General features: G+C 33.8%; 1 protein-coding gene across 1 annotated transcript in view; it reads right to left on the reverse strand.

The window, feature by feature from the left end:
* The window catches only part of LOC114339120 (helicase SKI2W), a 127876-nt gene that overhangs the window by 31456 nt on the left and 68970 nt on the right, over positions 1-27450 (reverse strand). The window contains exons 9-11 of the mRNA XM_028289750.2: positions 11702-11980; positions 9279-9506; positions 125-436 (exon numbers count right to left, since the gene is read on the reverse strand). Coding sequence (XP_028145551.2) covers positions 125-436; positions 9279-9506; positions 11702-11980 — 819 coding nt within the window. The remainder of the gene's footprint in view (positions 1-124; positions 437-9278; positions 9507-11701; positions 11981-27450) is intronic.

Raw genomic sequence — 27450 nt, forward strand, 5'->3', positions numbered from 1 at the left:
TGTTTTTATGTTTGTAAAATATTTGTGCATATGTCAATGACTTGAGATGTAGAGACAGGTTACACTAAATAAAAAAAGTTATCGTGAAAATCTTGATTTTAGATTACTTAGATATCATACTTACTTTTAGAGTTCTTCCTGATATTTCGAATATATCTTCAGCAGATACCGTTAAAATATCATGCTCAGCAGCAGTAGCAGTACTAAACAATTTTTCTTCGGTAAGACTCAGCATATAATACCAGAAATCCTCTTTATGATCTTTTGATACCTCTTGGGCGCTATCGTTCAAAACTAGAACCTTGTATAGAAGCTGCTTGGATCTTATACAGCTTAATATGAGAGCTAACTTGTTTACGTGATGTTTATGGGTTATTACAATTAATCTGCCTGGGCTTAATGTTTTTTGTACTTTAGGAAAAGACAGCACGGAATTCTGAAATAATTCGATCATAATTAACATAAAATAAACCTCAAATTTACAATATATATAATCTTTATGTGTGATAGTTTTTTGTATTGCCATCTCTACTTTATGTAATTTTTCTATGTTCTCACACTCACATTCCCACACTAGCCTAGAGTCTATCTCAGGACTCTTAAGTAGACGTAATCATAAAAAAACTGGAACAAGTAGTAGATAAATATAGTAGGTGGATTCTAGCTTCTTAATTCTAGCCTCCTATTGGAAGCTAGAACCCACTACAATTCAATTTTAGCTCAGGGATCCTGTGAAGTGCACTAACGAATATACCATGTAATGGAGTGACGATGTGATGAGGGCAATGGAGGTCCTGTGGAAGGAGACAGACTTGACTGTAGTCAAGTCCAATAAATTGGCTAGCTGACCCGTAGTCCCTACTGGCGTTCCAGAGGAAAAATATAAGAAAGCAATAATCAGAACCAGCCTGGAGAAAACTAAATAAAATTCACTAGGTATTAAAACTTTAGCATCGAAGTAAACTCTCCTGTTGTAATTAGTATAAGTAATTTAGTTAAAAATTCAAACGGATTACATTAATTAGTGTTGAGACCGAACGAAATCTTCAGTGAACTTTGGAGTACTTGCTTAAAAGTCGATGAACTGAACAGTAGTTGGATTTAAATTATTGTTTACATTTTAAAGTATAAAATTAACCGAGTATAAGTCCAGTGTTTTATATGCTGAATCGAAAGCTTCTAAAATGTTGCAGTGAAAAACTTGATAACAGATAGAAGAAAAAACTTTCTAAGTTTCTAGCATTTAATACTATGGCCAAAAAAATAAATATAATATAAATTTGTTACGGCTTCTTCTACGGCACTACAGCCCAAATTGAGCCTTGGCCTCCTTTATTTTTTGCCTCCACCCTTGCTTGTCTGTGGTGATCTTCTCCATACACGGACTCCTAAAAGGGCTTGTGCGTCGCTGTTTACTGTGTCTTCCCAGCGCTTTTTTGGCTTTCCAACCTATCTCTTTCCCTGCATTCTAGCATTCTGTGCTCTTTTTGGTAGCCTATCCTCTCCCATTCTTATCACGTGTCCGGCCCATTGCAATCTTTGTATTCTAAAGAAGTCTGACAGAGGTGTTTCCTTATAAAGTTGATAAAGTTCGTTGTTGTATCGACTTCTGAAGATTCCGTTTTCTCTCACAGGTCCTAGTATTCTCCTCAGTACTTTCCTTTCGAATGTGTCGAGTTTGTTTTTGGATGTTTCTTTCAGGACCCAGGCTTCACATGTTATTCGTCGAATGAAAGTTTTATAGATTCTCATCTTTGTATTTCAGTGGACACTTTTAGACCGAAATATATGGGAGAGGACAAAATAAGCTGTTTGCTTGCGTTATTCTCTACCGTATTTCTCCATCTTTTGATCCGTCGGCATATATTTCTACTCCCAGGTATGTAAACTTTCCAACCGTTTCAATGTCATCTTCATGTATAATGGTTTGTGGGACTATATTTCTTCTCGTCTGTCATTATTTTTGTTTTTTTTCTGTGTTAATTTCCAGACCTAGCATTTTTGTTTGTGTTTTTAACTCTGCGTATGTTTCCTGTGCTCCCGTTGATGTTCTACTCATAATATTAATATCATCAGCATAAGCGGCCAGTTGAACCGTTCGGTTGGTCAGTAGGTTTCCTCGTCCAGTTTGCATTTGCCTAACCGCATACTCCAGTGCCAGGTTAAACCATAGATATATAATACTCTAGATTGCGCCCTGCGATCTTAAAATGGGTGACGGTTGCGACAGAGATAAATGAGCCTATTTGGTCGGTAGTCTCTTTTTAATTTAAGGGGAATATCGACGACATGAATATCCCACTTTATCGAGTAATATGTGTTGACAGTTGGAGCGGGTGGTGACGGGAAATGGTCTTTGGTCTTCGGACGTGGATAATCGTGGTTCGAATCCCATACCAACTTTACTTTTTTTATTTTTATTTAATCAATATTGCGTTTATTAGATATTTTTACATCTGAAAAATGGACCTAAGTAAATCTAGCAGGTAATAAATGTATGTATAGTAAGTTAATATTGGAATACATAATTTGTGAACTGCATAGTAAAATAAAAGTCATTCGTTATTAATATAAATTCGTCCTTATTCGAATGATGTAAATGTTTGTTTTGCTTCTACTTTTTTAAAAAATTGTAACAATAGTTTCATAAATAAAAATAATGTCTAATTACTTATAATTGAATCGGTCATTTCAAAAACAGCAAAGTCCACAATTTTCAGAAACTAACTTTTTGAGAGGAATAGACTCCTTTAAGATAAACGTTGTGTGCAAAAACGACACCAGTCCAGTAAAAACATTAGGAACAAAACTACAATATAACTCAGAATTTTGATGTCATCCATTTCATCCATCTTTCGACTATATAGTTAGTTTTCTTTGCTCTTCTGTAAAATTAGGAATATGTGACTCATGTTGTTTTTGAAATGACCGATTCAATTAATAAATCGATGGTACATTATGTTGATATTAATTATTGGTAATTTTTTACGAATATTTTTAACAATTACTTTATACTATTCTACAATTAACTTATTAAAAAAATAACATTGGCTTTTATATTTTTAAAAATCTATAGGTACCTACACAGTTTTTCTTATTTGTTATATATTTCTTTGCATAGATTTACTTTAGAGATGTAATAATATCTAATAAACGCAATATTGATTAAATAAAAAATAAAAAAAGTAAAGATTGGTATGGGATTCGAACCAGGATTATCCACGTCCGAAGACAAACGACCAGTTCTCGTCGTCATCCGCTCGAACTGTCAAACCATCTAAAATACTCGACGACAGAGTAGGATAGTGACGTCGTCGATACTCCTCTTGAATTAGAAAGAGACTACCGACCAAATAGGCTCATTTATCTCTGTCGCAACCGTCACGCATTTTAAGATCGTAAGGCGCAATCTAGAGTATTATATATCTATGGGTTAAACAATGTTGGGGCCAGCCCATCTCCCTGCTTTAGCCCCTGCGAAATTTTGAAAAAGTCTGTCCGGTGGATTTGTATTCGTACACATGCCTGAGTTTCATCCACTGTGGCTTTAATGAGTCTTATTAGCTTGTGTGGTATTGCCAATTCAGCCAATATATAGTATAATTTGTTCCTTTTGACTGAGTCGTATGCCTGTTTGAAGTCTACAAACACGTTGTGAACATCAATATCGTGTTCCCATGATTTGCCCAAGATCTGTTTTGACTGTAAATATTTGATCCAGTGCCGATCTTTCCCGTCGGAATCCCCATCTGATACTCTCCAATAATATTTTCTGCTAGTGGTTGGAGCCGCTGGTTTATACTATGTGAGGACTTTATATGCTGTACCTAGTAGAGAGATTCCACGGTAGTTTTTGCACTGGAGTTTGTCTCCTTTTTTATAGATCGGGCATAATATACTTTTCTTCCAGTCGTCGGTTATTTTCTCTTCTTGCCATATGTCTTTGATGAGCGCGTGGATGTGACTTGCTAGGTGGTCGCCACCTACCCCATATAAATTTTTTGGGGGTTTTGTTCCTTTAAACCCCCCAAACTTTTGTGTACGTTCCAATTGAATTAATATTGTAGTACCATTAGTTAAACACCATATTTTAAAAACTTTTTTGCCTCTTAGTACTTTTACGAAAAGTTAGTTTTTACCGAGATATTTAGAATATTTGTCAAACCCACCACATATTTGTATATGGTTAAGTACGATTATGGAAACTTGGTAATAATATGAAAATATATCCATGATTTATATTTTTAAGTAGATTTTGAAAGATATTGAAAAAGAAGCCACATCTCGATAAAAGGTGTCTTGGATAATAGTGTAATTGGAACGTACACAAATATTTGGGAGGTTTAAAGGAACAAAACCCCCATAAATTTTTTATGTAAACATATTAAAAAAGAAGCCGCAACTCGATAAAAACTGCCTTATCGAAAAAATACTAGGAGGCAAAAAAGTTTTAATAATATTGAATGTAACTAATGGTACCACAATAATAATTTAATTGGAACGTACACAAAAGTTTGGGGGGGTTTAAGGGAACAAAACCGCATAAAATTTTTATGGGGTGCACAAATTTCACTATAATTTTTCTTTAAGATGTTCTTGCCATAAGAATGCCACGTGTCCATTTTCAATAAAAAATCTCTAGTTTCCGATATATTCGAAAAAATCGATTTTCATTTTATAATTTCAAAGGGCTGTAACTTTTTTTATGTGCATATTTGTACTAAGGTAAGTTAGGTTAAATCGAACTATTTTTGGTCCCAGAATATGTGATTTAATTTATTACCTGTAATTTTGTTACACCCTGTATATTAGTGCTTCCTTTATACATGTTTGACATTAAATAATATAAAATCATAATGACGAATATAGTACATGTTTTTTATAATAGGTGTGAATGTCGGTTACATCGCAAAGGTACGTTTATTTCACGTAATAATCACTAAACAGAAATAACTTCCTTTGGTTAAATTTTGAGAAATATTTTGGAAAACAAAATTTTACAACGGTGTTGGTTAAATACGTATCGCTTGAATTGTACTCACTGTATTTTATGGACGTCGAAAAATTAGATGTATTTCACGTAAAAGTAATGTAAATAATACCAATATTTAAACAAAAAGTTTATGATTTCGCTTTTAAAATCATTTAGCATAACTATTTCAATCCAACCTTGATTTGACGCTATTTTTGCTATTTCTTTCTTTAAAAATATCACAGGAGCTAAAATGATGTTGAGTCTAATTTTCAAATCGCGCGCGGTGATGACGTACTACCAAGCCTTTCTCCTCCTTTAAATACTATCACGTGACCACGGTACGTGATTAACATAGTTGGTTCGAAAACTAAATTAATCGATTTATCGAATAATAGATACGTTTCGATAGGATTATATTATTCTGGTATTGAAATAGATTTTTAGTAAGACCAATTAGTTAATAGTAGAAGAAATTTAAAAACAAAAAGAAAATACGTAATACTAATTTAAAGTAAGTAGAATAGTTTAACTGTAATTTAAAAATAATCGATTTTTAAAATCGATGATCATAACCTCTAATATCAGCTCCTCACATTTCTCACAACAAAACAGGGTTACCAGACCTAGGGAATTTTCCCTAAACCTAGGGATTTTTGAGCCAGCTTAGGGAAAAAGGGAATTTTATTCAATTCTATGAAAAATCTAGGGAATTCTTAATATTTGTAAGACGATTTTAAAAAATCTGTTTGATTTTATAACCTTTATAAAATTGCACATATATTATCTACATGAAAATCGTTTTATTCGGGGAATCCCAGCGATGCGTCAAAGTTTAGAAGTGAAGAGACTATGACAGATATCGATTTTTATCGATTATTCCCCATTTGTTATCAAGGGCAAACAAACATCAATAAGGTTATGTTGTAAATCTAAAATTAATCAGGGTTTCTGATTTCTGGGTTGTAGGATTAAATTATTATCCATAATACATAAAATCCACGAAGAGATTTCTCTGGGATTGGATTCTACCATTAACCATATAAATATTACTAGATTATTAGATAACCATAAATGTTCGATTTTTGATTTGGTGTGTCGCTTGTCAACAATAATCGATTCGAATCGATCAGTGTTTCGATCATTTTTAATTTTGACCATACCATTTCGGACATTTTACAGTTTGGGAGTACAATGCTAGAAGTGTACAATATTTTCCGTACAATGCTAGGATTGTCCAATTTCGGGCTTTGCTCGTAACATATACAAAAAAATACTGGGTCTACTCGCGGAGGATATCCTGAAATTACCCAGAGACAGTACGCCTGCGCATTAGCTGTTCAGGTGGAAAAAGTCGACCTTATCCAATGCCCAGTTTTGTAATGCGCATGCGTATATTGAAAATATATAGGGAATTCCAGGGTAAAAATGGCTGTCAAGTTGTTAGGGAAATCTAGGGAAATTTTGACAAAAATTCTAGGGAATTATAAAAAATCATCTGGCAACCCTGCAATAAAAAGTGAAAGTGAAACGTGAAGAGCTTTCAGCTTTATTTCCTTCGTTTTATTTTAGGCGGGTTTATTTATAATAATGTCTTTCGTATTAACATTTACCTCACTGCTCGAGGGTTGAAGTGCCGCCGACGATGCAATTAGAAAAAACAAGAAACTGTCCTCCTAGAAATAAAAAGTGACCTGTGTTGTGTTTTGTGTTGGCAAATTTTTTAATGTGTCTTTAGGTCGGTACCATTTTTGGTTCATTATCTTGTATAATAATTTTACAAGACAAATGTTTTAAAGTCTCTAAATTCTACTAAATAAATACATTGTTAATACTTTATATTATGCTTGTTTTATTTATATCATATGAGGATAATAATTACGTGATTCTTAAGTTAATTAAGGTCGAATTATTTACGTGAACCGAGGCCGTATCTTTCACGTGAATACTAATATATACATTCCCTAAAAGATACGTTAATCAACACGTATTTGCAAGGTGAATTTCCCGAAACATTTTATTGCTATTTAAGGTAAATAACACGTCTATTGAAGACGAGTTATTCACGTAATTTAAAGACGTATTTTCAATGTGACATTCCAACCAAATTTTCACGTGAAATTCACGTAAGCAATTTACGTATATTGGTGACAAATGTACCCAATATTCACGTAATTAACACGTCGGTCTGTTTGCTGGGATGTCTCGTAATATGATATATTGTTCTAATATTTGCTGTCAATCTGTTTGTTTGGGAAGCTTTGTTTGGTCTAAGTGTGTTAATGCAGAGGTGTTTGGATGTAAACCAAGACCTATATGTAGGTTTCATAGATTTTGAGAAGGCCTTCGATAAATTATTCAGACACAAAAAACTGTATGAAATCCTAAGAAGCAAAAACATCGACAGTCGCGACATTAACATCATATCCAGATTGTGCTGGTGGCAAGCAGCAAAAATCAAGGTTGATAATGAGTTAACTGAAGAAATTGAGATTCGTCGAGGTGTGCGTCAGGGTTGTGTGCTTTCTCCACTACTATTCAATTTATATAGCGAAACAATATGTCAAAAAACGCTCCTAGAGCAAAACATTGGTATGCACATTAACAGAGAGTTAATTAACAATATACGATACGCTGATGACACTAGTAGTAACAGATAACCTAGCAAATTTACACTATTTGCTGGAAAACATAAACATTCATACCAACAAGTACGGTCTAAAACTGAACATCAAAAAGACTAAATTTATGATTGTAACAAAGAAGCTATACGCCAATGTGAATTTAACCATAAATAATAAGCAAGTTGAAATAGTTACGTCCTACAAATATTTAGGGGTTTGGTTCACTGATACTAATGACAAAACAAGAGGAATTAAGGGGCGAATTGAAATAGCGAGGCAATCATTTATCAAAAAAGTATGAAAAAGTTCCTATGCAGCCGGGACATAAATCTAAACTTAAGAACGAGAATGTTAAGGCGTTATGTTTTCTCCATTCTGCTGTACGGTATGGAAGCTTGGCCACTGAAAAAGATAAACATCAACAACATTGAGACATTCGAGATGTGGTGCCACAGGAGAATGTGGAAAATACCATGGGGAGAGAGAGTAACAAATCAAGATGTTTTGCTGAAGATGGGGAAGGAATGCGAAGTCATAAAAACCATACAAACGAGAAAACTGGAATATCTAGGCCACATAATGAGAGGGAAAAGTACTCCCTGCTAAGACTCATAATCCAAGGAAAAATCCGGGAAAGAGAAATGTGGGACCTAGGAGGATTTCCTGGTTGCGAAATGTAAGGGAGTGGTACGGGTGCAGTTCAATACAGTTGTTCAGAGCTGCAGCCAACAAAGTTAATATTGCTATGATGGTAGCAAACCTCCGATAGGAGACGGTACTGCAAAAAGAAGAAGTTTGTTTGGGTGTTCCAGCTGACTTCAAAGATACTATAGATACTATATTTTTGTTTCTAACTCAGCTATTTGTCTTTCTAAAAATATTTTAAATTGTTTTGTTGTTGTTCTATTTTATTTTCTAAATCGGTTTTATTACTTTAATTATTATTGTTCTTCTAATTGATTTAGTCTACTAGTAATTTGACCAACCTCCACCTTAAAATGTTCGTGAATATGAGATAAACCATTTATCATCTCTACTTCTATTTTTTACGCCTTTCTTCCTCCTCTAGCCTACGTTTCTCCTTAATCTCTTCCTCTTCTTCCTTACGGTTTTCCTCCTTCTCATCTTACCTACACTTCTCTTCCTCTTCCATTTTTAAAAACATTGCGATATTAACATACTAGTTATTATATTAACCATTAACAATTACTTAGTATCCCTTTTATTCCACCGCTGTCACCTATTCTTTATAATTACTTTTATTCAAAACAATATTACAATATTTGATAACAACTTTAACTAAATTACAGAAATATTCAATAACTTTTTTTTCTCTCTGATTCTGGCCTTGGTTTAGAACTAAAATCTTTAGCCACGTAATTGTATAGGTAACTTATCACTAACTCGGTGTAATGTGTAGTGTGTGTGTTGAGTAAGTGTCTTGTTACTTTGCAAAGTCGACGTCATTGTCTTTGCAAAGAGACGCTATATTCAATAACTTAATTACTACTGATACTACTGTTACTTGAACTGTCAACTTTCTGTTTATATACATTTTGTGACGTTCCAGACTTAACGAGACATTTCGGGATAATTCATGACAATTTAGAATCTAGCACATTTTTAATACTTCTTTTTTTTTTCTTCAATTGACTTTTTCTATAACTTTTTATAATACTCACCATAATATTCTTTCTGATATTCAAGTAAGCGCTAGCGGTTTCGTAAAATTTAACTAAAGGCTGCAAGTAAGTACTAATTTGTTGTCTACACAATTCTTTTAATTCTTCATCGACTTTTTCTAGTTTCTTCCTTATTTCAACCATATTCTTCTGATGATCTGCTTCTCTAAAACTTCTTGACATCATACCTTCTACGCTTATACTTTCTACACGTAGCAAACTTAAAACCTAAAATAACAAAGTAAAAAATAAGAAACGGGTTGATAAGAGGTTTCTTCCAACTCAATACAAAACCGTTCTTGAATCGTTACGCGCATGCGCAATAATGAACAATTATGCGCAGTAACACATTTTTCGTTACTGCGCATACTGGTAACCGTTCAACAACGGTTTTTGTGACGGGTTGGAACAAACCTATTATATCCCAACATTGAGATATGATACTGCTATGAGATCATGCCAAATTAATTTTATTTAAAGTTGTATAAACATCATTCCAATCAATCTGTATATAAACAATAACCCTGGCGATATAGATTATTATTGTAGTTAGTATTTATAATGTAAAGGTGATTGAGAGGTCGCTACAATTTGTTAATGTTTATACTCGCAGTTGGCATACCAGTAAATATAGTCAAAAACCCGACGTTTAGGTAGGATTTTTTCCGCCCAGAATTTTCGTAAATTCCAAAATTTATGCTTAACTTCTGAGTGGCACTTTCCTTCTATAGACGTGGCCTATAACTTCAGTGTTTTTCTAGATAAGCTTCTACGCATCTTCAATAAGGTATTTACTTTAATTACTATTAAGCCAAAATATCGGAAACCTTGGGTTACGAAAGGTATCCGCATATCAGCCAAGAATATGCGTTCACTACTTACTATACATCAAGAAATTTACTACCAATGTTTCTGTCACTGAATATATCACGAAGTACAAGACAACATATCTAAAACTTGTCAAATCAGCTAAAAAAGCCTACTATCAAAATCGTCTGGGAGCAAAAGAAACTTGGTCCATAATAAACGATCTTCGAAATAAAATTCAGCACAGCTCAATCATTTTCCCTTCCAAACCCTGAAAGTCTAAACGATTACTTCGTTAATGTGAGTAAAAATATAACATCAACTATTTTGCTGCAACAAGATCCCATTTCCTATCTTCCTAATTCAAAAAAGGTATCGAATTCATTCTTTTTAAGACCAGTCGATAACTCTGAACTGATCCAAACAATCAATAGTATCAAAAGCAAATCATCCTGTAGTACTGACGGACTATCTATAAAGATTTTCTCTAATCTCACAGAAAATGTGTTGGAAATCCTCGTCTCACTAATTAATGATCCTTCAAAAAAGGTAAATTTCCAGAGTGCCTAAAGACAGCCATTATTATTCCTCTTCATAAGGGTGGTGAAAAATCTATAGACCTATAGACTAAAAAACTATAGACCTATTGCCTTATTACCGGTACTCTGCAAAATTATTGAGAGACTCATTAAAACTCGACTTATGTCCTTTATCGCTGATAACAACATTTTATCACAAAGTCAGTTCGGCTTTTTAACTAATAAATGTACCACTGATGCCATGTTTTCTGTAATACATGAGGTTTACCAAGCACTAAACAATAATCTTTATACTGCCACTGTTTTCTGTGACTATGCCAAAGTTTTTGATTGTGTAAATCACGGTATTTTAATAAAAAAACTCAATTTCTAAGGAAGCTAGCCCCATGGAGACGAGCAGTGTCAGAAATTGTTTCCATTTCCAACTCACGTATGTGTGACTATATGTGTATGTTCGCAAATGTGTTTTCTTCCTATTTAGAGGTAGTTCAAATCTTTGACCATCAATAAATTTGGAGTAGGTGTCTGTGGCTATGGATTATAGGATCCTGACATAGTCACGTCCCCCAATGTCTTCCTACCTAATGACAGCAATGAGGGGGAGCTCACATCTTGCTGGTAAGTATTTCTCAGAGAACTGTGATAAATAGTGGACTTTCCCTCACACTTATTCCCGGTATACATTTTCTCTCTACTTACCATCTCAATTTCTATACACAGAGTTGCATGTTACGTGTGATGAGAAACTACAACGAGCGCGACCACAAGATGAGATTTTATACACCTCAGTACTTGCTTTTTCGACGCTATAAGATTGATTTAGATTGTTCCTAATTAACGTAATCAAATAAAGCCGGATTTATGTTACAACGGGGACGTGGACGGGACGGAACACGTTGAAGAATCGTCGGATATGAAAAGCATTAGCTGGTATCTTACAACGAAACGGGGCGACACCCGGAAGTTTCCGAGGACGTGCGTTTTCTATTGTTCTGCGCGTCGTGCCGTCCACGCCCGGTGTAACATAAATCAACCTTTAGTTTGTTATACGTCTAAACATTATAATTCTTCACTTACCATTCCATACGTTAATCTGAACTGACTCACTAACGAACTAGGTTTGCCCAGCATCATCTTCTTAAAATTTTCTTCCAGAGGAATGGTTTGTTTACACAGAATAATAACAGTCCCTTCCGCATCCAAACCACGTCTTCCAGCACGTCCAGCCATCTGAGTGTATTCGGCAGCCTCAAGGTCACGTAATTCTTTGCCGTCATGTTTACGAACTGAATCAAAAACCACTGTTCTTGCTGGCATATTCACACCCATGGCAAAAGTTTCCGTTGCAAAAAGTAGCTAAAATGGCAACACAGAAAATAAAACTATTCCCATATAAAAACGAAGAATATTTGGCATACGATAATGTATTGATATCTATACTTGATTGCAAAATAATTGACTCAAAATTATTTTGCGAAAGTGCGTCTCCCATTTCAATCTAAAATGTAAGTTAGTAAATACTAAAAAAGTACTAAAAAGTAAATTTAAAACTATTTAGTGTACAATCATTATTGAGTTTTAAAACAGTTTTGTTTTGGGTAAATCGGATGATGTACTACAAATAAAGAATGCAACTAGAGAAGAGATCAGAATTTGACTCATAGAATTCGACATGAACCCGCTTGTTTCGGTTAACATTAGCTTTGATCGCGCAGGACATCCTGGGTATTCGCGGTGTGCAAGTACTTGGAAAGGGAAACGAGAAACGACCGTGCGCGAGTCGCGGAGAAATATTGCAACTATCTTAAATAATTCATATTGTCAATTGAAATTGTCAAATTGACGTATATTTCATACCTTCTGTCATTGACTTAGAAAAATTATATATTGCTCCACAATATTGATATGATATGCAATTATTATATAAAGGTAAATTTAATTAATTGTATTTTGCTTGCAATACTGCATTTTAATAACTGATTTTATTTACTACATACAATTGTTTACGTTTGCTAAACATAACCTGCATCTTATTTTTTTCTTCTTATTATTTTTTTGGACTATGGTCTTGACAATTATCCAGCAACCAGGACTAATATAATTGGCCAATATAATTAAAAGTGCGAATAAAAGTACAGAGCGTAGAAATAGAGGTCGCTTTGCCGAACTTGCACGGTCCCAATACCCAGAGGGAGAACGCCTGCGCATTACAAAATTGAGCATTCGCGGAGTTCAAATCTTTCCCTCTGAACACCCTCCGGATTTTTAATTCGGTGTTCGCGCAGAACAGAAAAAAGATCCTGAACGTGTCCGGCATACGCTCTCGACGTTCGAGGATTTTGTTTCGGATTTTAAGTTCGCACAGGCGCACAAAATATTTGGGAAGAATTTCTTGACATTCTGTTCTTACTCCTTCCAATTCTTAACCTAAAATATTGTTTTGTTAAACAACTTGTAGATGTAGATTCTGGTTTTTGAAGTTTTAAAATTATGTAAAGTGTTGTATCATTTAAATATTCTTCAAACAAATTTTAATATTTTTTATATTAAAGCTTTTTTAGTTGTGTTTGCCAATGTTTCCATTAGTATGTTTATAAATAAGTAGGTACCTTTTCTAGTATTATTTTCATTCGATAATAATTATCTATTACGGTAGTATGTATTACAATAAATTGTACTCTGTTTTTACTTAATTTCTTCTATCTAGATGAGCTTATAAGTATGTACCTACATATTCTTGTGGTTTATTTTTCAGTTTAATTTATGAGTTAAATTAGTCTCTTATTGAATATAATGAAACATAAACAACACATCAAACTTATTCTGAAACTATTTCTTGTGTCTTGTTATATTTCATTATTTTTGTGGTGTAATAAACCACAACACAATGCCACAACCTATGCCAAATATAAATATAATATCAAAATTGGAAATGATTGCTTTACTAAATTATTCCTTCCTTCAGATAATGTTCAACCCCTAGGAAGTTAAAGGTAATTTTTATATCTAAATGTCAAGCTGCCATTTCCAAGTGATACATAACAATCTTTTACTCTACAAAAATGTAAGCCGGATTTCGGCGTGGAAATAACAATTTATCGAAATAATGTGGAAATAATAAAGAAAGACGCTAATCAAATTTCTAACTTCTAAGAAAGGCATTGATGAATAGAAAGTTAATCCTTTGCCTGTTGCTTTTATTCTCTTTCTCTTTGTTGACATACAAATTTGTTGTATTTGCATTTTTTTTGACATTGATTTCGAAATAAGAAAGGGACAACAAAAGGCTTCCTTCTCTAACCTTAATGTATGCAACCCGTCATTACATTACGAATCCGAAAATTGTTCGCGGAGCGAAAAATCCTGAGCATGTCCAGGATAAGTTTACGTTGACGCGCATTGGAAACTAATCCCGAACTTACTCTGAATACGTTCGATTTGTACAGCGCGAACACTGCTATTGTACGCATCAATTTCCATAGCAACCCACGAGCCCACTAATATACATCAGTCACTTATACGAAGTTCGTGAGTGCATTACAAATAGTCCTGGATCCCACGTAGCAAAGAAAAGTTTATTAATAGCAAGTAGAAATTTGATCATACATTAACGGTGTCAAGTCAGACAACCACTTGAAGAGGGGAAGTTTAATTGTGGAACATGATAAACGTGTCATCCTGACAAGTTTACGATTGTTAAAAATATCATGTTGTTTTTGAGTTTATTCAATAGTCAATGTTATATAATATATGAAAAAATGTTTGTCCGACAAAAAAGTTGGGCATTTTAACGAGTCCGAAACGTAGAGCATCTCAAATGACAGAAATTATGTTGGTGATAAATAGCAGTCTGATTTTTGCATGAGAGTTTAATGAAAGGTTAAAAAATCAGAAGACTAAGTTTTCAATCTAATGGCATATAAAACAGCATAATGCTACTCTACATCCCACCAGACTGAAAACAATGGGAACCTTCTCTGGTTACACCTCCGAGGTTTCTACAATTTGTAAGCCATAACGGATGCTGAGACTAGAAGATGAGGGAATTTTACAATTTATAATTCACGTCCCATCTGCTCAGCGCGGTAAAGTTCCAACGAGAATGGTTCCCTTCGTACTCCAATCAGAGTAAACACGTATATCAAAAATGAATAACCATTTTCAATTTCGTTGCAAAACGAAAATACAGCCGCATCATATTCTAGTCCAATCAGAGAGTGCAGCAAGCACCTCTACCGGTTTCGAAACTTATTAGTCTCTCATCAGGAGGCACATATGCTGCTCTCACTGATCCAACCAAAACAAATCCCGGCGTGCAGTCACGGATTGCAACGATCTATGCCAGTTCGCCACCGATCTCAGAGGGTACAACACCTACCGGTATTTGAAGGGGTTATGGGGTAAGAGATTTAAAAATATCTGCTTAATACCTGTCTATCAATGTTCTTCGTATGCGATGGTGAAAAATTTGATTGCATTTTTTAAAAGTGGTAAATTTTCCATTGAAGATGAAGACAGATCGGGTAGACCAGTTTCGGTGTATATCCCCGTAAATATCGATGAATTTCATAGCAGGAATTTATAAGAACGTCGAATTAAGCTAAAATGAACATCTAAGGCACTGAACATTTCTTATGAATGCGTCCATCACGTCGATTATAACATGAGAAAAAATTTGCAAAATGGATCCACAACTGTCTGAATGTTTATTAGAAGCCTGCAAGAGTAGAAGAGTCGTGTTCGAATTGTGTCCGTGTGGAAAATATATAAACTTCTTAAGCCGTCTGCCGTCTTGGTACTAATGTAACGTTGCAAACGTCACATCTTCGCTATTTTATTTTTAAATAATTATTTTAATTTATTTTCTTTAATATTTCATTAACCCTCCGTTAGTCGCGCAGTCTACAATCGTAGACTACTCTCCTTTAAGTGGTCGCCAATTGCAGAAAACTGCACATACGCCCCCATCCCGCTTAGTAGTTGTCACTAATACTTCCAACTTACTCTGCAGTTTACTAAACGTCGCCGATCTGTTTGCATTATTTTTTTACCATTATTCAAAGAGCACTGGTCTAGATCGTAGACCGCGCGACTAAGCGCGTTTCAGTTTTTAGTTGTATATATAAAGCTATTATGTAGCCTGCTGTGTATATAAAGCTAATAACATAAATGAAAATGTTTCAAGATGCGACTTCATTGAAAACTTAGCATGGGAACTAATCAAACCGCAAATTGAATATGGATCAACTATACCTACCTTCCCTGTTAAGAGAACTTAGACGACGAGCTCGCGTACTGCACGAAGTTCAAGAAGTCGTACCCCCTCTCCCTAATATTCCAACAAATTACGTGGGACGATGTTGTATTTGTGCACGAATTTGCAATATGTCCATAAGAAGGGCATGCCAAAGGTGTGACAAATTTGCATTCAAGGATCATTTTGGGGATATTTGCACTGAATGTTTGACGGACTAAAATTGTGCCACTTTGACCATCTAATAGTTTTGTTCTTTTTTTTACTTTTTAGTTATATTCTTTATTATTCATCCCTATTGGTCATTCTATAAGTTCAAAGATAAAAAATATTTGTGTTTTTTACTAAATTGAGCTTATTTTTGTGAGCATTTTCATTTACTTGCGAATAAAGACCCAATAAATCATGACCTCGTCTTTAACTTTACCACTGTCAAAATGACGAAAGCCAAGAAACAAAACATATCTAATATCGAAATATAGACATAGATAAACATGTTATTAACCATTAATTTGTTAATTTTGTCAAAATCCGGTATTATACGACAAAAAACTTGGTCTACAATCGTAGACCGCGCGACTAAGCTCGTCAGCAATAACCGCGAGCCTAACGTAGGGTTAATAATTATCTTCTGTATTTGTTTTAACTTGTCTTCCCCGTTAAATAACCTCTGAAAATTATTTTGATACTTTAAAATTTTTATGATTAATAATTTAAATTAACTATATACATTGCCTTAATAATTACTTTATTATGAGTATTTATGTTGTTCTGAAGCTATTTCCTTGTGGCATTTTTATGATCAACTATTTATATGGGAAATAAGCCACAATTAAATTGAAAAAAATAATTTTATTAACGTTTCGACGCCCAAATCGGGTGTCGTTGTCAAAATACAAAATACTACTAAATTAAACAAAAATGTTGTTGCTAAGTAAAATATTCTTCTAATAATTTATTTAATCTGACTCATTTATATTGGCAATTCAGACATATGTTATACATTTTAAAGTAGAAGAATATTTATGAGTTGCGTTCCTGGGACGACTTTACTGAAAGATAGTTCATTCGATTACATGAAATCAACCTCAACTCAAGAATATCCGTCACAAAAAAATCATAGCCTGTGATCTGTGTTTAAAAAGACAACCAAATGCAACGATGACAGTAAAATTCTCGTGTTAGAGATTCCACAGTAAATCACGAGGGAAAACCAGGAAAAAACCTCGTGATACTATCCCGTCATCGTAAGTATTTGGACTTATTACATTTAATTTACTCTCAAGAAACTAATACCAAATTCTGACTTTAATATGTTTATACAGTATGTCGCTGTAAGTTGTATCCATATGGAAAACTTTTTTATTATTAATTTTAAGAAAAAAGTTATTCTTCATAAAAAGCTCTGCATGGTCCAAAACCTAAGATTTAACCATCAAATATCAAATTTTTTGAATATTATACGAGGTATGTCAAAAAGTTTGAATTTCACTCAAGAGTAAAGTAGCTTTATTTTTCAAAATATTGAAAATTGCTATTATGAAAAGCTTTTTGGAATTAAAAACTATATTCTAGTATGCAATTACATCCTTCTAATTGAAAAAAAAAAAATTTTGAAAAATTATGGATAACATTATTTTCAGTTATTTCAATTCCGATAACTAACTCCTTTGTTATTAATTTTACGAAATAAAGTAATTCTTAATAAAAAGTTCTGCATGGTCTAAAACCTAAAATACAACCATCTTATGTCAAATTTTATCAATTTTATTCGAAGTATGTCAAAAAATATGAATTTCGCTTAAGAGTAAAATATGTTTATTTTTCACAATATCGAAAATTGTTATTATGAACAGTTATTAGTACGTTCTTTAACGGTAAAATATTGCAAAACCTCTAAATTTTAAAGAACCGCTTTGATTGACATGAGATTTGGCATACACATAACTAACAAGTCAAAGAAAAAAAGTGATATTGTGCCAATATGTGCTTTAGGCCCAGGGGTGGTTTTCACCCCCTCTTGGGGGCGAAAAAATATTCGTCCAAAGTAAGTCCGGAAATGGAGAAACTGACTAATTTTAAGTAACTTTTGCTCTATACGCTCTGAGCTTCGCTGGTGTCGCTCCTAGCGGTTACTAATTCAACTTTTACCGGTAATTTTTAAATTTATTATTTAATTGTTATCGCTTAATATTTACAACGCAAAAAAGTAATTAAATTGTAATCGATTTTTTAAGATTCTTCTAATCATTTTGACGTTCTATTGATAAAATATCAATTTCTTACTTCGGATACTTTGGCAATAATCGTGTAGATGGCGCTAAGATTATAATAGATTATTTATAATTAGATATTACGGAACATTAAAAAAACTTAAATTCAGTATTTAAAACGTAAGTATATTTAAGGTAAAAATATATACCACAGCTTTGACCAACTAATATTGTTTATAATTAATGTTTTTAATTTTAATTTTAAATTAATCACTTTGACATTTATGTCAAATTTCCAGTAAACGTTTACAAACTTGTCACTACTGGCGTTCGCGAATTTGTAAATATCCCCTCTACGTACGAGCTCACAGCGTATAGAGTTTTTTCACTAAGTCAATAATTTTCGAGTTATTTGCCAGTGAATATGTTAATTTTTTCAACAAAATAACCACGCTTTTAGACGGTTTTTCGCAAATAACTCAAATAGTAAGTATTTTGTTGAAAAAACATTCTGAGCAAAAATATAGCCTGTAAAAAATTTAAAAAAATGGTGTATATATCACGTCTCTATACCTAGTAGAAACAGAGTTAAAGCTAATTAAAAATAGGTTCATATTCGTCAAATTCCAAATGGAATACTTTAACGTGAAATAACCTAAAATGAAGCACATTTCGGGGAAAACTCATTAAAACTTATTTAAAGTGTTTAAAAAAAGCTTCATTTTTGTTAAAAAAAATTTTATCATCAAAAGTAAACAAGTTACGCTCAAAATAAAGTTAGTCCCTCTTTTTTTCTTAAAAAAAATCGGGAAAATCACCCCCTAATTAGTATCTCAAATGAACTTAATCGTTACGACTACACAAGTTTCTTGACTCGTGTATGTATTGTTTATATGATCTGTAAGTTTCATCGGTTCAAAGTCCTTATTTTTGAAAGGGCTGTAGTTAAAAGGGGTTGAACGAGTCACTGATCACGAATGTATGCAAATTTAGAAACATCAAATCTTAACCAATTTTGTCTAACAGAAAAACAAAAAAATACATGGTATTCAGAAAAGCAATGCTGACTTTTTTATTTTTCGAGATTTTTTGCATCTCTAACAATTTTTAAGTTATTTTGAAAAAAGCATATTTTTCAAAATTTAAATTTTTACAAATTTTACTTTGAAACCAAATTTTTTCAAAGATAAGCACTTTGAATCGATGAAAGTTACAGATGATATAAACACAACATAAATAAAATAATTTGTGGAGCGGTAACGATTAATTTCATTTAAGTTGCTAATTAGAGCGTGGTCTTCCCGATTTTTTTTTGCCAAAACAAAAGGGACCAACTTTATTTTGAGCGTAACTTGCTTAAATTTAATGCTAGAAACTCTTTATAAAAACAGAAATGAAGCTTTTTTAAACACTTTAAAAAAGTTAAAAATGGGTTTTCCCCAAAAAGTGCTTAATTTTTTGGATATTTCACTTCGAAATATTCTATTTGAAATTTGGTGAATATGAATCTATTTTTCATTGGCTATAAGTCTGGTTCTAAGAGGTCCAGAGACCTAGCGCGTACACCATTTTTTTACTTTTTTACAGGCTATATTTTTGCTAAGAACGTTTTTTTCGACAACATACTTACTTTTTAAGTTATTTGCGAAAAACCGTCTAAAAATGTAGTTATTTTGTTGAAAAATGAATATATTCACTCGCAAATAACTCGAAAAATGTTGACTTGGCGAAAAAGCTCTATAGAACAAAAAATACTTAAAATTAGTCAGTTTATCCATTTCCGGACTTATTTTGGACATTTATTTTTTCACCCCCAAGAGGGGGTGAAAGTCACCCCAGGGCAAAAGCACACATTGGCACAATAGCACTTTTTTTCTTTGACATGTAAGCTATGCGTGTGCCAAATTTCATGTCAATCCAAGCGGTTCTTTAAAATTTAGAGCAAAAATCCTGAAAGAGTGTACTATATTTAGAATTAAAAACTATGTTTCAGTATGTAATTACATCCTTCTAATTGAAATATTCTGAACTATAAAGGTGCTTTACTTTTGATCTAAATTTACCTTTTTTGACATATCTCGTATAAAATTGATAAAATTTAAGATGGTTGTGTTTTAGGTTTTAGACCATCCAGAGCTTTTTACTAAGAATCACTTTTTTTCGTAAAATTAATAATAAAAGAGTTATCAGAATTGAAATAACTGAAAATAATGTTAGTTATCCATAACGTTTCAAAAAAAATTTTTTCAATTAGAAGGATGTAATTGCATATTAGAATATAGTTTTTAAATCCAAACAACTTTTCATAATAGCAATTTTCAATATTGTGAAAAATAAAGCTACTTTACTCTTGAGTGAAATTCAAAATTTTTGACATACCTCATATAACATTCATAAAATTTGATATCTGATGGTTGAATCTTGGGTTTTGGACCATGCAGAACTTTTTATAAAGAATAACTTTTTTTCGCAGAATTAATAATAAAAAAGTTTTCCATATGGATACAACTTACAGGGACATACTGTATATGTTTAATTTAAAATGTATAATATATGTCTGAATTGCCAATATAAATTAAATAAATTATTAGAAGAATATTTTACTTAGCAACAACATTTTTGTTTAATTTAGTAGTATTTTGTATTTTGACAACGACACCCGAGTTGGGCGTCGAAACGTTAATAAAATTATTTTTTTCAATTTAATTCTGGCTTATTTCCCAGATAAATACTTAATCATGAGTATTTATTTTTGATTTGTTCAACGATTACTACTGCATACGAGTATATGTATTTTTTTCCTGGTTAGAACTTTGTGTTCTTGTTTTCTTTGAGAAAAATTTCTCACCTGTGTTCGAAATTTTTCTGATGGGTGGTAGGAGTGTGTAACGTAACAAACGTCACATCTTTGTTATTTTATTTTTAAATAATTATTTTATTCTATTTTCTTTAATATTTCATTCATAATTATCTTCTGTATTTGTTTTAACTTGTTTTTCCGTTAAAAACTTTCCTGTTAGGCAACTCTCTTTACATTCTATCAAAGACATTTATCTTTTATATTTTATGTTCTATGTTCATTACTTACTTGGTCGTCATTTCAAATGTCATTTCGATGACAGTAACAATTATTCTCAAAATGGAGGTGGTAAAATTAATTTATTTAAAGAGATGAGCTGATAATAGTTATTTTATTTCAACAGATCTCTCTTGGGGTAACAATCTTATACAGTGATGAGCGCACTAATAACCGGCAAAATAACGTAAAAGATGGAAAACATATTAAGTTGTGAGATAAAAAGAGATGAACCTAGAAGAGGTGTTAAATTTAGCGATAGTAACTTTAAACTGACATTATATTGATTGTTTCCCACCTTTAGACGTATCGGACGAGTTTGAGAAATGCCACTGTCATAGTGATAGTTTTAGTTGACATACTCCTCTGCAAGGCCGTGCCGTGCTATGATGCGGCGAGGCAGTCGCATCAGGCGGCATCACAAGTGGGGCGGCATAATCAGTAAAATAAAAAAAATGTCAGCTTGTGTGAAAATGTTATCAGAAACTATAGAAAAAGTGAAAAGTTACAGTACAGACAATATGGCTGATGACCAAATGAAAATTTAATGAAATTGCCGAAAATTTTGATATAAGTTCCGAATTTCCAGCTGAAAATGAAATTCGAGTCAGGAGAAAAAAGCGTTTATTTGACCAAGAAAAATCTTTGGACGAGCTCTTAACAGATGAAGCTAAATTTACAATAAATTTGTTCATCTATATTTTAGATATTGCCGTTATAAAACACTAGAAAAATATTTCATTCAATACTTTCAATAGAAAAAGAAAAAAAATCTGATCTTCTAGAAGAATGATCTTCTAGAAGAATTGCATGATATATTTCAAAGTAGGTATACCATACTCTATGAAACCTTTAGAGGTTTTGAACTATTTGTGCCAAAATGTAATAATTTCTTTATACCCAAACGTAACTGTAAACTAAGAATTTTATAAACACTCCCTGTCTCGGTAGCTAGTGGGGAAGGAAGTTTTTCAAAATTAAAAAGTTTTCTCAAGTTGAGTTCTCACTAGCTGCTACACCTATCTATCCCCATTAGACTACACCAATCTTATTGACGAGTTTGCCAAAATTAAAACCAGAAGTGTAAAATTATAATTTTTTTAAATGTTACTTAAGATCATCGGCGCAAAATTTGCTTGCAATGCTTTTTAAATGCATTCAGTTTTTTTCGAATCCTGAAAAAACTAATAAATATTTTTGAAAAATTTAAACACAGATTGAAAGATTACAATAGGCCGATGCCTAAATAATTAGGCCTACAATAATTAGGCCGAGGGCCTAAAGTCCATTAGAATTTAGAATAAAGAAAAGGCTTCTTTTGAATAAGATATTTGAAATTAAAAATTACACTTAATTTTCTCGTTCTTTTTTCACCATGTAACTTCAAATAAACGTAGAGATTTTCAGGGACTTTCGACCCTCGGTAATAATGTAATCTTTTATTCCGCATTTAAATTTTTCAAAAATACTAATTACTTTTCTCAGGATTCGAAAAAAAAATGGATGCATTTAAAAAGCATTGCAAGCAAATTTTGCGCCTAGCCACTTAACGTAGTGTTAATACATATTTTATTTTATTTAAAGTATTTTTTGTTTTTAAAATAAAAGTTTTGGTTCATTTTGTGTAGTTTCTTTTAATAAAAATAAAAGTTAAGTTTTAATAATATTTAAGGGGCGGCATTTCGAAAGCTTGCATCATATTTAAAAGATGTACCACACGGCTCTGCTCCTCTGATACGTCTAAAGTTGGGAAACAAGCAATATGTCAACTGATATGTTACTATCGTTAAATTTAACACCTCTACTAGTTTTATTTCTTTCTATCTCACAATTTAATATGTTTTCCATCTTTTGCGCTATTTTGTCGGTTATTAGCACGCTCATCACTGTATATTACATTTTTACATTATTTTCCGTTACATTCACAGTTTTTTATAACGATTTTTTCTATAGCACCTTCCGTGTGGAAAAGCACATGTTTTCATATTTTACATTTTCAGTATTCTCTTTATCAATATGCATGTAGAAATTAAGTAATTTTCACTAGTAATAATCAATAATAACTCCATTTAATTTATTCTTGTCATCTGCTACTCTTTCTGATTATTTCTTGAAGAATGGCAGACACATTTTGGTTTACTTCTTGATATTTGAAATGTGTTTTATCTTCTAGTTTTTGAAAATAAATCAACTTTTCTCCCTTCGGGAGCCTCAAGCCGTTTACATCACCGGTAATGCCACTTTAAGGCTAAGAACGACAACAAGATGCATCCAGCAGCTATCCACCATCTGTAGTTGCCACAGCTAGACAACCATCAAAGTATTCTGCGTTTCGCAGTCACTTTGCAGTGTGGGCAGCATATCCCAATATAAAACTTATGGAACCTTGCAGCTCAGTGTTGCCGGTTTTAAGCAGACGAACTTAAAGTTCATCTAAATAGAATATTCCAGAAGTCCAAAACATCTTGATTTGAAAATCTGTGGGTTTTATTATTTTTAAATAATTCATAGATAGGTACTATGAAAGATATTTATACGGTATTAAAGATATATCATTTGAATATTAATTCTGTGGCTTGGTTCTAAAAGGGCCCAATGTCAAATTTTTGTTTTTTGTACAGCTTTCTTTTGAATTTAATATTGACCAAACAAAATGCAACAAATTGAAATTGCCCATTTTAACATCAAGAAACACAATGTGGCTTAATGCTAAAAGGGCCAGAGTCAATTTATATATAAATATAAAAGTAAAGGTATAAAAATACTTTAAAATTTATTTAATATAAATATTAATAGAGAGTTATCAAGTAACCCTAGGAGAATACGGTAACGCTATTTTACTGTATACTTTACATGTTATTTATAACGTTACCGTATTCTCGTAGAGTTACTTGATAACTCTCGAATATCTCTTGGCAACACTGTTCTTCATAAGAGTCTGTACTGAAAGGTGACCGTGGAACGCAGTATAAAACTGCAGTGACCTGAGGCCACAACATCTGCCCAGGTCTACAAGAAGTCAACAGCAGCACCATTAGACATCAAGAAGTTACTATCGAACTAATACCAAAAGCCATAAGTATAATCCAAGAATTGTTAGTTTTTGGCAAGAATTTGGATATATATGTTATTGCATTTAATAAGTCATATTTTATTATATCTTTATTGAATAATAAACATGACTAGTTAAAGTATTGTTTTGTTTGCTTGCAATCCAGATCTTCATAGTTCCTCTCGGGACTGTATTTCTACCTCGACGACGGTGGGAGGGCCGAGTAGCCGGTCGTGGTCCCTACAACTGCCAGGGGAGCACGACCGATGAAACCAAGAACAGTCCCAGCGTCCAGCGACTGTGTACCGGGTGAGCGCCGGACACCGCCGCTGGACGCTAAAAGGCGTCGCAACTGAGGCGAGCAGTTGCGACGCCTTCGCCTTCAGCAGTTGTATTTCACCCTCCAACTTCCCTACGACTACTCTAATCCCTAAAGTTATTCTCGCCCACTTCAGCATTGTGGCCGGGGGTCGAGGGGGAGCCCCACGCACCATGCTGGGGCTCTGCGTCGAACTCCGATCACAAATCTTTATTCGAGAACTTTCTCGACATACCCACTGCTAGTAGCCTCCAAGTCTTACCCCACCAAAGTACCTTTCCCACCACACATCCATTCCAAATCCCGCGTGACAGGGGAGGCAGCAGTTACGCGGAAATTCCAGGTAGCCTGTGAATACAGACTGCCACTGCATCCGGAGGCAACCGTGATAAAAAGCCTAGAGGAGTAAACCTCAATAAAATAATCCCCACTATCACGGTGGAAGGCATCGTGCCAAAGATATGAGAGATGCGAGGGTTAGAGCATCGCAAACGATCCCTTCGGGATACCTGGCGACCTCCCGAAGTAATACAGTCTTAGTGAGGTAAGGGCGCATTGCCGCGCCGGACATGTAACACGTCCCGACTCGTGGGACTTATATGGACACTACAAAACCAAAAAAAAAATAGGAAAACATGAAGATGACTACAGGCAAGGGAATAAGGACGATGAATTAACCAAGAAAAATGAGAATAGGGAAGAACGTCCGCAAGACGGCAGATCAGAAGAAGAGGAACAAAGAACATTCGAACAAGAAATTTTGGAGTGGCAGCCAAAGATGAACAGGTCGGGTACCCCAAAACACTCGACACTGGTAGGGGATGATATGGTAAAGGAAATCAACAAAGAAGAAGAGAAAGAAGAAGAAGATGTAGGGGAGAATGATTCTTCAGTGCAAATAAAAGAAGAGGAGGAAACAGAAGCCGAAAGGGAAAAATAAGGGCAAAGGAATGCACAGTGGCAAGACACAGAAGAGAGCGTCTTGTCGGCTCTTCTGTTCGATGAGGCGGATAAAGAAGAAATAAAACAAAATAAAAAAAGGAAAGGGGATAGTCTCGAAATAAACGAAAAATTCAAGAAAGAGAAGCGAGAAGAAAGCCTAACATATTCCGAGGAAACCGAAAATGAGAGGATCCAAAGAAAGCTAAAGGAGGTACTAGAAAGCCTAAATGTTAAAGGATCCATAGAAGGAGAAAAAAGGGCGAAAGCGAGAAAGTTAATAGGGGAAATAACAACCATACAAAACAGGACTAGCCAAACCCAAAACCAAACGACACAAAGGGAGGAGGAAGACACGAAATGTGAACAATGTAAAATCAAAATAAAACAGGAAAGACAGAAAAAAGAAACGGAAAAAATAATAAGAGTCCTAAACGAAGGGGGGAACATTAATAATTTTAGTCAAATATGCAAAAAGAAATGGGAAGAAAAAGTATACGAAAAAACAAAATGGGAACAGGGGGGCCTACAAGACACGATAGAGAAGAAGGAATGTTTGATAGTAACGAATAACGATATAAAAGAGGGAGGGGTAGAAAGCGTCATACGCACAATTAGGGAAGATGTTTATGAAATTATTGACGGTTGTAAAGAGGGTAGCATTGAATATATAGAAAAGTTCCATGGCCACCGGAAAAAGGCTGTGGTACACGTACGTAGCAAAAACTAGGAAGCAAGGTATGTATGAAATGGCCGAGAGGGCTATGAAGAAAATCAAAGAGAGGGAAGAACCTCCGGAAACAATTCGTGTAATCATAAATAATGAAATAAATAAAGAAAACGTGCGGAAAGCCTTAGAATTCGTGGGTCTGGGAGAAAATATAACGTGGGAAATCGTGATTAGAGTGAAAGAAATGGATAAAGGGGCTAGACAAGAACATGAAGAGGCCCTTCTAATCAAAACTGGAGGAAAGAAATATACCGACGTCTTAAAGGAAATGAACCAAAAGATCGATATAGGAAAAATAGGAATTAAAGAAGACAGGATGAAGAAGACAGACGGGGGGGACATCCTCGTAAAATTAAAGGGGAAGGGAGCTGCTGAAAAGCTAAGGAAATGGATACTAGGATGTCCGGCATGAATATGGCAATTAGGAGGAAGGAGCATAATTTCACGATTACTAAACTGCACCCAGGGGTCACAGAAGAAATATTGCACGATGCCATTAAGGTCTATACGGGAATACCCAAAGAAGAGGTAAATATAAAAATGCTAAGAACCAATGGACAAGGGGAGCAGGTTGCCACCATAGCAGTGCGCCCTACAAAAGCGGAGGAACTACGCAAATATAATGCGATAGTGATAGGCTGGGTGTCATGCCCTATAATGGAAAGATACACCCCCACAAGGTGTTACAAGTGTCTTCACTATGGACACAATACCTACGAATGTAAGGGGGAGAGCAGGGTAGCGTGCTGCTACAACTGCTTTAAAACGGGACATACTGCGGTACAGTGTAGCAGTGCGGCATATTGTCTAACCTGTAAAGAAGAGGGACACAGGATGGACCGTATGCAATGCCCAGTCTATAGGGCGTGGGTGTACGGCAGGGGAAGAGATGGGGAACTCCAGAAGGGTGCGTAATGAGAAGAAAAATAGAAAGAAAAGTGAAAAGGTGAGAGGTTGCTTTCTGGAGAACGGGAGTGGGCCCCTATACAGTCCATCAGTGAAACAGGAAGTCACGTCTTACAGAGTTTCGCGAAGAATAGACTGTATTGAAAATCAAACACCCCATTATTTTATCTATACAAATTTTGTTTATATATTTCATTTATTTATTTTATTTATTTCATTTTATTTATTCTATTTACCTATTTATATAATTTATTTATTGAATAATTTTATTTATACAAATTTTAACTATTTTACCAACTTATTTATTTTATTTATTTATTTTAGCTTGTAGGAATTT

Source organism: Diabrotica virgifera, chromosome 4 (genome assembly GCF_917563875.1).
Source record: "Diabrotica virgifera virgifera chromosome 4, PGI_DIABVI_V3a".
Lineage (NCBI taxonomy): Eukaryota > Metazoa > Arthropoda > Insecta > Coleoptera > Chrysomelidae > Diabrotica > Diabrotica virgifera.